The sequence below is a fragment of the Drosophila willistoni genome (genome assembly GCF_018902025.1).
Source record: "Drosophila willistoni isolate 14030-0811.24 chromosome 2L unlocalized genomic scaffold, UCI_dwil_1.1 Seg168, whole genome shotgun sequence".
Taxonomy (NCBI): Eukaryota; Metazoa; Arthropoda; class Insecta; order Diptera; family Drosophilidae; genus Drosophila; species Drosophila willistoni.
The window spans coordinates 1692650-1706269 of record NW_025814047.1 but is presented as its reverse complement, the minus strand read 5'-3'; the positions used below and the strand labels follow the sequence as shown (position 1 = coordinate 1706269).

General features: G+C 40.0%; 1 protein-coding gene across 2 annotated transcripts in view; it reads left to right on the top strand.

The window, feature by feature from the left end:
• LOC6643396 (protein CBFA2T3) overlaps positions 1-11678 on the top strand; it is a 28934-nt gene extending 17256 nt beyond the window's left edge. Inside the window, exons 2-6 of one of the 2 annotated variants that reach the window (XM_002066107.4) lie at positions 3215-3491; positions 8346-9703; positions 9802-9984; positions 11037-11162; positions 11235-11678. In XM_002066107.4, the coding sequence (XP_002066143.3) occupies positions 3215-3491; positions 8346-9703; positions 9802-9984; positions 11037-11162; positions 11235-11582 (2292 nt within the window). In that variant the 3' untranslated portion in view covers positions 11583-11678. The remainder of the gene's footprint in view (positions 1-3214; positions 3492-8345; positions 9704-9801; positions 9985-11036; positions 11163-11234) is intronic. The other variant, XM_047009725.1, reaches the window with a different exon arrangement.
• Positions 11679-13620: the final 1942 nt, after the last annotated feature.

Sequence of the window (13620 nt, the reverse complement as noted above, 5' to 3'; positions counted from 1 at the left end):
AAAAACTATTCGAAATATTGACAATTCAGGCCGTGTCTCCCCCTCTGGATCAGTCTATGCATGTACCTCGAATTAATTAAGTAGTTTTATATAGTTCTTTCATTACTATTCATAATTTAATATCAAATAAGAACCTCAAAATGAGATCGATCCGCTTTATTATAGGTATATGTGCGTCTGTCATAGAAGCGAAAACTCTAAAGCAAAGTCAAAGAAGATATATTTCTAGCTAATTCAACAGATCTAGTATTAAAAGAGCTTAATAGGTTTTATGTACAAAATTCATCATGATCGAGTTCGATACCTTTGGCAACGACAAATTTAAATCATACTTACATAATTCAGACATTAATTATTGGTATCCCTTAGATAAATAAAATACATTCAATATTTTTTGTAGGCCATGTCTGTTCATAATCTATATATTTGAATGTTTTTAATTAATTGCACAAAACAAGAAAAAATATAAATGAAAAATAGAGAAAAAATTCTTTTGGACAGAAAGTAGGCCAAATAGAAGTGATCTGTAAGGATTTTACTCTAAATAGAGTCAAATTTCACTTTGCTCGGATGAGCATCTGGACAGATTTGAGAGGAATGCAATTGTACCAATGCATGCTTGTGCAATCGCCAAATCCACTTTCGAAATATTTTGCATTGAGTCCGCTAATAATGCAATACAGAAATTTTAGAATTTGTAGTTCTTGTTTACTTCTGATTTTAATTAAATGATGACTTACACTTCTCCGCAGGACTCGTGCCACCAGGCACCGAATTTATCAGCACAATTTTTACCATCCGCTTGATCGTTGTCCTGATCGAATGTAGTGAATGCTTGATTCAGATTTTTAACCAGAGCATTCTCCTCTGTGCCTCGGAACTCTCCCAACAACTCCAACTCATATTTCGAATCTTCATTAGCAATTCTAAAATAATCATAGCTAGCAAATTTCACTCGTCCGTTGTAAAATCGTAATTGCACATAAAGTTCATAGGTTCGGGAACTGGTGATACGATGCAAATTTTCGAGCCCAATAAAGAACTCTCCTGTCATATTACCAAAGCCATTACGATACTCGGTCCAAGATCGTTTAAAGTCTACGCTACCATTAAATCGTTTATGAATGACTATCCACCCACCCCCCTCTATATTTCCCTCGCAGAGAACAGAAATTGGATTAAGGTTGGAAATTTTAATATCATATATTCCTGATGAAAGGCCTTTACAGTCGGTTTTTGGTGTTCTTTCAACTGAATGATTCGAACCAGTCAACTGAGTTTGAGATTCTTCTACCTTTTTCTTTAAAGATGCAACTTCAGAATTTAATTCTTGAATTTCATTGTTTAAGTTCTTTTCTTTTGCCTGATTTTCTTCTAATTCTTTCTTCTTCGTCTCTAGTTCATTGTTGGCTTCATCTAGACTTGCTTTTTGCCTTGCTAAGTTTTCTTTTAAAATTTCATTTTCTATTTTTAATATAAGTACGATTTGAAATTGCCGAATTGTAGCCTCCTCTGTCTCTATTTCATCTTTCTTATCTCTCAAGATGTGTTGAATATTATGATTTGAATTTCTCACTCGTTCACCTATTCTTTCTTCTTTATCTATTGCTGAGATTCGTTGCAAATTGTCTAAATTTTTATTTAGTTTTTTTATTTCTTTTTTCAAATTCTCTATCTCAGTTTGAGATTTTGCTTTCTCTTCCACCTGTTTCTGTAATTTTTCATCATCAATTTTTTGCCTATTAACTGTGTTCGCAATAAAATCAGAAATTGTGGTCCGTAAATCTTCAACTGTTTTTCTCAGTTGACTATTTTCTCTTTCCGATTGACTTTGCTGGAGTGATTCAATCCGTTCCTTCAAATCGAGAATATATGCTTGTGCTATGCCGCAATCCTAAATAGATGAATTGATTAATCAGATTGAATTTCACTTTTCACTATTCACTTCTGCACTCATCCCGTGGTTACTTACAACTGAAGGATAAGTAAAAGGAGGTGTTGAAATCACTTGCTCGAGTCCAAGGAACAGGTAAAGGCAACAAAGCAAATATACACTTTGTGGAATCATTTAGGACGTTATCTAGAAATATATTAAATTGACAAATTATTTTGACGTATTAACTTTACACTTCTGAATGAGCTAATGTCTCAGAGAGCAATGATTTAAGTTTCTTAATAATCATTGAATTATAAGTTCGGAGTCTGCCATTGAGCATGATAAGCTTTGGGTTACCATTGGCCAAAAACCTATTCAGATAAGGTTTTTTGTCAAAAAAAAAAATGCACATGAACATTAGTTTGTTATCTCTGCTTAATGTACATACGTGATTTTATATTCTGAGTCTATTGTCTATGTGTTCCAGTTTTTGAGTTATTAAAAACAAAAACTTATTATGGATGTTTTGTTTTTCATTTAGATTGCCAAATACTCTTACCGGGATAAACACGGCTATGTAAACTTATGAAGCCGTTCAGAAAAATATTTATACAAATGTATATATACTTTGTAGAATCCGAAACAATTTCCTTAAGGCCTTGCGCACTCAAATTGTTGCTCCCAATATTTACAAGTCAGCTTTGTATTGATTGAAACATCGCTCTAAATTCAATGAATTGGAGTTAATTGATGTCTTTGCATGTACTAATTAAATGTGTCTATACACTTGACTATAGTCGAGATTCCATTGTCTTTATGACAAACTGAATTGATATGTTCATGTGTAGGCAGTTAATTTCACTTTTATGTATCTTTTAGCATAGAAAATTCCCATTTATAAATTACACCTAATTGCAGCGTTTGTACATGATTTGCTAAGTAATTCCAGCTAGTAGGTTGTTAGTACGGTTCCAGGTCTCTATTATTTTGCCAACAACATTTTACAACTTAACTGCTTAATGAGTCCAAGTACACCTGTTCGGTTCGTTTTCTACTCCTGTGGCTTAGTTCAGCTCAACTGGAGTTCAATTCAGTTTGTGTGGGTGCGCCCAATTTGCATGTCAGACAACCATTTAATCAAATTGAAATCAAATAATTTGAAAACATAATGTGAGAACTTTGTCACTTGATGTTTTTGTTCTGCTCCGTGGGAACCTGTGCAGGCCAACCATCCACATACAAAGGATGGTGGAACGGTGGGGGGGGCGGGGTTGACCTCCAAAGTGTTTAAATTTTCTTGACTAATTTGCTTGGCTTTCACTATTTTCCCACCATTAGATGGCGCTCGATGGCAAAGCGATAATTAAGGAGGAGATTACCGACAAGGACGCATATGACGCGGCCGCAGCGGCGGCAGTGGCAGCGGCAGCGGCGGCAGTAGCCACAGCAACAGCTGTCCAAATGCCACCCGCGTCATCGTCAGTGGTTTCTGGAGTGGCAGGTGGTGGAGGTGCTCCTTCTTCAGCAGCAGCCGCAGCAGCAGCAGCGTCGACTAATAACAACAGTAGCAACACATCGACAGGAGCAGCAGCTGCAATTAGTCGAAGGCTTAAAGGTGAGTGCGTAGCATACTTTAAGGCGTTTACTAATGAGTCACAATGAAGTATAAGGGAAGTGCAGCCAAGCGACAGCCCGACGATTGATGGTGTGAATGCTCGCAGCTGTGCAACTGTGTGTGTGTCTTTCTCTCTGTCTGTGTCTCTGTCTGCTTCTCTATGACAGGACAGAAAAACAAACACAACAACAACAGAATCAAATATTCTCTATGAAATACAATTATTTAGTTAAAGATACTAACAACAGATTTTAAGCTGATTCCCCTGTAGATGGACGAATTTATATGCATACATTTATTTTGTATTTAATTTTAAATTCCAATAACGTGTTTCATAAACGATTTAAACATTTTTGCGCTCTCGGCTTGCATACTCCTTCAGTTGCTGCATATTTTGTCATCGTTTTTTCTCCTTTTCGGTTGTATTTTTTGCCATTGATTTCAAACCGCAGGCCACAGAAAACGTTTGCCCCCAAAAGCATTTTGCTAGTTTCGTCTCTTTTAGCTTCGGTCTGTTTATTTTTTGCCTCATCCCAAAAAAAAAAAAAGAGGGAGGAAACCCAACCAGGAATGAGGGAAAAATGGTATGAAAAACCGTTGAAACGCTGCTGGCTTGGTTCCCAGCAGCAGCAACAGAAGCAGAAGCAGCAGCAGCAGCCCGCACGCAAAAATGTAGCCTGCTTTTTTGGGTTTGCCCATCGTTTGCTTTTGTTTGCCTCTGTGTGTGGTTGAGTGGGTGTGTCGATGTGGATGTGGGTGTATATATGTGTGTGCGTTGCTTTGATTGCCTTATTATTGGTGTTGTTTCTATTGTTGGTCATGTTGTAGTTGTAGTTGTTGGTTCATACCTGTGGCAATTCCCAGGCCAATGATGTGTGTGAGTCTTGTCTTCAGCCCTGCAATTTAAGAAGCTTACCAATTTTTGTTTTCTCCTCTAATTAGCATTAAACGGAACAGAAAAAATGGAAAATTTGTCCAAAACAAAGACCAGCAATCAGAAGAACACAAAGAGAGAAAGAGAAGTTTGTTGCCAAAACGACAACCACAACAAAGGAAACTTCATGATGGTCTCTACCTCTTGCCTTCACTCTATCTCATCGTCTCTGCCTCTCGCTTTCGCTCTCTCTCTCTCCCTCTCTCTCTCTCTGTGATAATCACAAACAGTGCATGATGAATATTTGCCAAAATGATTGTTTTCCCAAATGACTATGCCAGCAACAGAAACGACAACAGCAACAACAACAACAACAACAACAACACAAACAACAAACTAAACTTGCCAACGTTTCGTTTTGTGCGCTCGACTGCAATCTATGGGACGCAGCTGTGCAAATTCTGTTGCCCACACACACATACACAGAGTTGGAGAGAGATGGAGGTGGTGTATTGCTAGAGAGACATGCAGGCTGGCCTGGCCCATGCTGCGTATACGTAACCTTAAATCGATGGCAAGCTCATGATGCTGGCAAATGTTGAGCCAGCAGTTGAAATCTCTCTCTCCCTCACACACTCCCTTCATCTCTTTTTCTCTATCTCTCTTTGAAAATGGCCAACATTATGTTTTAGAAAATATGTGAATTGTCAACACGAAATTTTCGTAAATAGTTTTTTTCTCTTTTTTTTTCCCCTCATCCTCTCGTTTTTCTCGGCCAGCTGCTGCCAAACTTTGGGTCAGTTGTGGTTTAGGCAAAAAAATGATAAAAAATATATTTGAAATGGAAACTTTTAAGCCTGGTCCCCAAGTGCAATATTTTACAATTGTCTCTCTACTCAAACACACAGAATGAAACAAAAATGCGATGGCTGCGATAGCAGGCAATTATAGAAAAGTTGATAGAACAGCAGGGACGAGAATCGAAATGGAGTAGATGGCGACGAAGGAAGGTAGCGTGAGGAGGTGGTGATCCATCATTGTCTATGTTTGGCGTTTGATAAGCGCCGCCAACTCAGTTGAGTGATGCCCCAAGTATGTTTGGCTGTGTCTATGTGTGTGTGTCCCTTCGATTGGCATGGCGGTGGCGTGCCTGAATGGCTGTGAAAACACAGCCAGTTGCAGCTGTATCCACAATCATTATCACAAAAGCAAACTGTGCAGCAGCCACAGCAGCAGCAGCAGTAGCTGCGGCAGCAGCGGCAACATCAACTGAATTCTACTGAAACTGCTGCTGCTGCTTTTGCTTCTCAGCTCTGCTCTGCTCTGCCATTTGCCATCGTTCGTCGTTGCTGTCGTTGTCGTCGTCATCATCATCGTCAGCAGCAACATTTTGCACCCAGTCTAGCAGCTCCTCTACCCACACCCATTCAACCCACTCACACACACACTCACAGTTATCCACACATAAACAATTTCCATTAGCTTGGGCAAACAAAGTTTGGATGTGTTTGGTAGCCACCAAAGCGAACAGGCAACAAAATTGTCAATTTATATATGAAAGACTTAGACTAACTAGACTAAAGCAAAAATTATTTAATGGATTTATTTAATTTTTAGTGAGAGGAAACTCTAAACATATCAAAACTTCAGGGACACTTGAACCGTTTTATTCAGTCTTATTGAGTCTTAAAATCAATCGTTTAGTTTAGATAAATCGTTAAACTGACAAAGTATTTTTTATAACATTTAATTATTTGTTTGTTTGTGTAGTATTTAGCAATGAAATCTATATGATTTTGGAAGATTAAAGGAATGAAATAAAACAAAGGTTTAGTAAACAAAGCAACCAGCTAGATAGTTCTGAGTGGCAGGTCGTGATGTTATCTAACAACTAAATTGCCAAAGGGTTGCTTTGATTTCCTTAAAAAACCTTTCAATTTCATCTATGACTCGTCGGATTCCGAGCTGACAAAGTGTTAAAAATGACTAAGAATAATATGGAGAATAAACATTTTTTCTAGTTCAGTAGATCACTTAGTTCTTGGTTAATTAATACTAAAAGAAGTTTTGAATGTTGATATATTAAATTTTTGTTGATATAAAATTCCGACTTAATCAAGTGCAATTAAAAGTTCACGCCTTTCCAGTGTGTTTTATATAAGCCAACAAGTCGGGTTCATTTAAGTTCTTTAAAATGATTCAAAATAATTCTTTAAAATATGAAATTTGTCACAGTGCATAGTAAAGAACTTAAAGTTATTAGAAAGTTATTATTAGGACAACGATGGAGAATACCAAAACAAAATATTAAAAAATAATCCAACATTTTATATTACAAAATTAAAATACATATTAGCCGAAGGTCATAGTTGCTAGTGCTTGTAAAATATAGTTTGGTTGAGAGTTTACAACTATATCTTATACTGATAATAATGTGGGTTTGGGTCTGGCATTTCTGAGAGGGCCGCATTGAGCAAAAGACGTGTCAGCGCGAGTGCAAAAAGAAAGACAAAGAGAAGAAAAGGAAACAACTAAATTTAATTAAAATATCGTAATAAATAGTTTTATATAACATAAACTAAAACCCTACAAATAATGATATTAAATTAAATAAATTCCTACAATAATAATAATAATAAAATACATATCGTCTAGTTACGAAATTATATTCTCTAAAAAGAAGAAAATCTTTGTTGAAAACTAGTCTTTAAGTGAGCTTACTAGTCAAAGATGATTCTAAGAGAATATTGTTGGGTTGTAGCCTCCAAATTTGTAGCCTCAGAAATCAGTTATAAAAGTAACTCCAGAGACCTCCTGATGTTATTGTTATTGTTATAATGTAGTAGGATTAACTTGTAAATATAATTGGCAAATGTTCTTGAGCTGCTGAATATATTATGTTGTTCAGATTATGGCTATAAAACATCAAACAATGGGGCACAATTTGATTCATTCGCTTTCAGTCTACACTGATCTATTCGTGGTTAATTGGGAGCGTTCTGGTCACTCTTCCTGGTTCATGTTCTTTCGATTGATGTCCCATTCATGTCCAATTCCATATCTATATTCTATTTATGTTTTTTCTGTGCGCTTATATGACTTTTTAGTCTCTCGAATTTAAGAGTTTGATTTAATAGAGAAGTAAACTTAACTATTTTCTATTTCTAACAACTTTTCCCGATTTGAAAACGAAACACACTTTAGCTAGAAAGCTACTAATTTCCTTCTCTGCATTCCTCATTTAATTTCTTCTCTAAATCAATTGATGAACTTTTGTCGCCTGATACATTTAATTCTCGGCAATGGCAACATTTTGCTCGTCCATCTGCGCACTGCGGATTTGCGTTAAGCTTTTCATTTTTGAGCTGCAGCAGGCGCTTTGGCAGGCAGGATCAAGGCTGGCAACCCCAAAACAAAACAAAAAAAAAAACAGACCACCCCAACCCACACACACAAACCCAACCCCTTTGACAATCACAATCCCAAAACTATGGCCCACCCCCCGACTGCCCGCAGGCCCAGCAATTAGTGCGTGGCGCTTGATTTGCCTGCTTGACTGGGCCAGACCCAGAATGTTGGTTGGGTCCAAAAATGTTTGCTAATTTATTTCCCATGTTCAAACAAATTTGTTAATGTTGGGCAACCAGTGCATACGGCTGCGTTCCCCCAGCATTTCCTTCCAGCATTGCCATCCCATTGCCATCCCTCCCACTGCACACAGCACAGAGCGCCACATCATCAGTCTCTGGACAGGACTAGACAAGTGCTGTAGCTTGTTGTGGTCAGTAGAATATATTTGCTGTGGCAGTTTCCGTTCCCCAAGTTGCTACTAATGCATTTGTAATGCGCTTGGCCTGCACATCCTGTGTATGTGTTGGACTTGTTTCTCTTGTTTATAGTTAACACACAACTAACGAGCCAACTTTTCCCCCATTCTCTCACTCCCTCACTCCCATCCATCTGGCCATCTATCTAAGCAGCCAACAGCAGCAGCAACAGCAGCAATGGAGACAAGAGTTCCTGCTCCTCGAACAGCAGTAAAGACAGCAACCAAAGCAGCCGAGATAGAGAACGAGAACGGGAACGGGAGCGTGAAAGGGATCGTCTATGTCGAACTCCACCGGATTCACCGCCCGACTCGGCCCGCAGTCTAGCCCCTCGTTCCCCCAACTCACCACTTGGCCTTGTGCATCAGCATCAGCGTCCACAGCGCAATGCCAGCTCCTCTCCAGCTCTGGTTAATGGCAGCGGAAGTGGCGGAGTTGGCTCCTCAGGAGCTTCGCCCACACCGGGAGCAGCCTCATTGGCCGCAGCTGCCGCCGCAGCAGCAGCCGCCGCCGCCCACGTGGAGCAGGCTCGTTTGGTTTCTAAGATGCGTAAATTTCTTGGTGCCCTGGTGCAATTCTCCCAGGAGTTGGGCCAACCCGAGGTCAGTGAACGTGTGCGAGCTCTCGTCTTGTCATTGTGCAGCGGCACCATCTCGGTGGAGGAGTTTCGCCTGGCCCTGCAGGAGGCCATCAATCTGCCCCTGCGTCCCTACGTGATGCCCCTTCTCAAGAACAGCGTGGTCCTGATGCAGCGAGAGATTATGGCTCTGGCCCGGTCCACTGGCCAATCGCCTCTGCAGTATGTGACCAGTAATGAGCAGGCAGTGATGGAATTTTCCCCGCATGGCATGGCCAGCACAGAGTTCGGCGACATTTTCGTTCAACTGGAGGCACCCACATCGAACGGCGGTGGGCCAAGTGCTGTCTTCAAGCGTCGCTCCTCGGATTCCATGATGGAGCATGGCGCTCAGAATGGCTTGCATGAATGGAGCGAATATATGGCAAGTGGCGGAGGCGGTCCCACCGCAACGGCATATCCCCCGCCCAGTAAACGTCTGGCCATGCATCCGGGTCATTCGGTGGTCGCCTATGACTATGGCGCGGCAGCCGCAGCAGTGGTAGCTGCGGGCGAGGCAAGCAGTTACATGCAACGTGCCGGCGATGAACGCGATATGCGTCTGAGCGAAGCCCAGGCCAGACATCCGGTTGCGCCGCAGCGTGTCACAGGCAATCCACAGTCCAATCCCAATGTAGGTCCAAGTGCTGCGGCCGGCGGCGTGGGCGGTGGTGGCGAGGAGGAGTGGAAGAACATTCACACCATGCTCAACTGCATCTCGGCCATGGTGGACAAGACAAAGCGAGCCATCACGATACTCCAGCAACGTGGCATTGAGCCGCAGCATCCGAATAGCAGCCAAGAGGTGACTCCAGCGGCCATGGCAGAGTTACGACGTCAAACCGAGGAGAAGGTGGCCGAATTCAAGCGCAATGCCGAGGATGCTGTCACACAGGTTAGTCATCGTTCTCATCCACTTCGCTCTAACAAAGCCCAAGCTTAATGTATTCCCTTCCTCTCTCTCTCTCTCTCTATTTCCTTATCGCTGTGTAGGTGAAACGTCAGGCCGTGATTGAAATTCAACGCGCTGTGGTTGCTGCCGAGACACGTGCCGCCGAGATTATGACCCAAGAACGATTGCGTATGGAGAAATTCTTCATGGAAATGAGTCGTCATTCAAGTGGTGAGCGCGATTTGGATAATAAGTCACCTTCCATCACCAGCGCAGCACAGAATGTAAGTGGCGGATAACAAGAAAAACAGTTAATCAAATCAAACTAGTAGACAAGTTTTCATTTGGGTTCATTTACACCCAGAAGAAATAATAGCAATAATTAAGCCAGCTTAATCTTTGAACTCTATGAAGTTTCAACAAAAATCGAGGCTTCATTTATGAAATATCTAAACCGTAATTAGGATAATAAACGGTGATAAAAAGGAAAATGGTCGCACTGCAATAACAGAAGAGGAAAGATTTTAAACTGCTTTTGAAACGATTCATATTAACAACATTTCCCTATACCAAGAGAAAACTTCATGAAAATTATCAAAATTTCTTTTATTGAATTTTTGAATTGGAAAAATATCATATATATCATTGAGAAGACATGTGCATAAAGTAGAAAAATATTTTAATTTCAAGAAACTTTACATTTATACTTTCTTGGGTATTTAGTATTTACCTTAGTATTGAGTTAAGTTAATCGAACGAAAAATATTAACTATAGGGAGTACAAGAAAGTAACCCTAATACTTGAGGTTGTCTGTATAACTATTTTAAAAACTTTAAAACTCGAAAAGCTTGTCCAAATTTATCAATGCTTAAACAGGTTGAGAATTACAACTAGATTAGTTCACTTAGCAAGTACTTTTACATACGCTAGGTAATCAGGCTTGTTGTTTTTAAGAGACAAAAAGTTACCTAATTCTTATTATTGATCAATATAAATAGGTAAGCAGATTGTCTTTAAAGTTTAAACGATTCTTTTTCAATAAAATCAGCTGTTGGCGCTAATGTCATTCTTTCACACTTAAGCCCAGTTGAAAATTCTAAATACAATGCGATGATACAGATTTTCTGATATTTTTTAGGTGTAGAAAAGGTTTTACTTTGTGTTTCTGTAGTTTAATTGCTTACTCAGCTAAATTTCCTCACTCGAAATTGCATTCATGGGTTGTTATCACTTACAGACTTTGAATTTGTTCACCTTAATTTCATTCATAGCCATTCAATCCATACATTGACTTTATCGTCACATCATTTAGCAATATTTTGTGATTTCTTGCAGGGCAACTCACTGCAGCAACAATGTTGGAACTGCGGACGCAAGGCCACCGAGACGTGCTCTGGCTGCAACATGGCTCGCTATTGCAGCGCCTCGTGTCAATACAGAGACTGGGATAGTCATCATCAGGTGAGTTGGACTCACTCAACTGAAAACGGGGGAGAGATTTCTAATTGTGTGCCTTCTGCTTCTTTGTGCTAGGTCTGCGGCAACACTCGGGCCACTGAGTTAAGTGCCAAGCATATGCATTCGGCCAGCGGCTTGCGTAGTGCCATGGCCACACGGTCACCACCCACCCCCACATCGGCGGCAGCAGCGGCTCATCTGCAGGCGGCAGCTGCAGCGGCTGGGGCACGTGAAGCGGTGGCAGCAACAGTTGCAGTTAGCGGCGTTGGTCCGGGAAGCGCTTCGAGTGGTGGTGTTCCAGGCAGTGGTGGTGGTGGTGGAAACGGTGGGGGAGGAGGTGTTGCGGGCGGTGGCGCAGGTGCAGCAGCTGTGGCCACTCCTACGCCCAGTGCTTTGGTGGCCAACGGCTTGGGCTCCAAATGACGCATTCGCATGATGAAACCCAAAAAGAAATACTTGTGCTAGTCAAATTAAAAACAAAAGTAGATGGATGAAATACATATACATACATACACATACATATGCAGTTAATCTAACCAAAAAACAAAAGAAAAGATGAGAAAAGTTGTCACTATTATTCGAAAATAGTTTTCTAAATGCACTTACAACCAACAAAAAAAAAAAGAAGAAAATAAACAAAAAATCAACTTAGCAGATATTTCACTCTAAATAAATCTTATTAGATACAATAGCATTTCTCTGCCCTTGCTGTGCATTTTCTTCACACACAAAAAACAGAAATCAAATTAAAATATATTTACACGTTTTTGCATTTAAATGTTTTTCCATCAAAGCACTTGAGAAATTTTTCGAGAAATGAGGCAAAAAAATCAAATGAAATTTCCTCAATAAAAAAAACAAAACAAAAATAAATCAAACGCACTTTTCTAGCATTAAAAATAAAAAGAGAACCCAAAACAATATTTGCACCAACACAAAGGAAAATCATATAAATTAAAAACCTAGTTAAAAGGCAACTTAAATATTTAAATAAATTAATACTAATGGACAAAAAAATAAACAAAAAACCAAACGAAACACTGTAAAAACTTAGGCAACCAAAAAACAAAAGGAAAAAAACGAAAAACCCAATGCAGAACATTAAAAAAAAAAACTGAACATAGTAGTTTTTATTATTATTATTATTATAAATATGGCATACAATTATTATTATTATTACCATTATTATTATTATGAAGATTAATTTATTGATTGTATTTATTTATTAATTAGTATTTATTATATATTAAAAGAACTAAATGTACTTTTATTACAACCACAAAACAAAAACAAAAAGAAATCCAAGTAAATGTTACAACTACAAGAAAAAGGCTAAATGAAAACCAAGAAATAAAGTGTTTTAAACCGAAATGCATTCAAAATCGTAATCAATACGGCTAGAAGGATACCCTTTGACCCATGCTCTAATGGTTGTTGTTTCGTTTGCGCTTGATTTGTTAGCAAGAGTGTGGATTACCCCTAATCTATGGGTATTACAGGGTATTAAAATTGCATTTCGATACGCAGCCTAAAAGTAGGCAACCATGAATTCTGCATTAGTGTGCAAGTGTTGTTCGAATGTTCGAGTGTGTGTGAGTGTGTGTTACAAAACCACAAACTACTGTGATGAAATTTCAATTATCGTCACTCAGCTGTGCAGGCTTGTGTCTATGTGTGTGGGTGTGTGTGTGTGTGTGTGTGTATGGCACACCTGCTGCTGTCGCATTGCAAGCCAGCAAAAGCTCGTTAGTACTCGTCGTATCTCGTCGACCCCGTTTACACCCGCTAGCTCTAAGCCCAGAAGGGGCGCCCACAAAACATTTGTTGCACACACACACACACACACACACACACATGCCTTGTGGCTAACACATACAAACACGCACACACACACACACGTACCTAAACGAACCTCAAACCTCCCCCAATCGCACAGCTTGCTTTAACTTTACTTTTGTCTCGAACGCTGTGCGCTTTTTTGCCAACCCTTCAGCAACAACAAAAACAACAGCAAAGACAACAAAGATGATGATGATGATGATGGCATTTTGCTACCTGAGTGATTTTCTAAAGCCCTGACCCCCATCCCACCTGCCCCTCAAGCATCCCACCCCATCCCACCCCATTCACCCCAACTCTCTTACTCTTTACAGACAACCAGTTGGTTATTCAAATAGCTGCACGTCCTGTCCAACTCTTGCATATGCTCTCTCTCTTCTATCCTTTAGCCAAAGTCCTTCTTCCCCCCTATCCTGGCCGGACTATCCTTTCGTTAGCTTCTATTTAACATGCAGTTATCGTTTGTTATCGCCAGCAGCCACAAGCTCAGGAACAAGCACAGAGGCAATGGAGAGACTGCCAACAGGACATAGACATGTTGTCAACGGCAATAACTGAGAGTGGCGACTGCAGAGGAAGGGTTGACTGGGCAGGGGGAAATGAAGCATTTGGCCTTAGATAA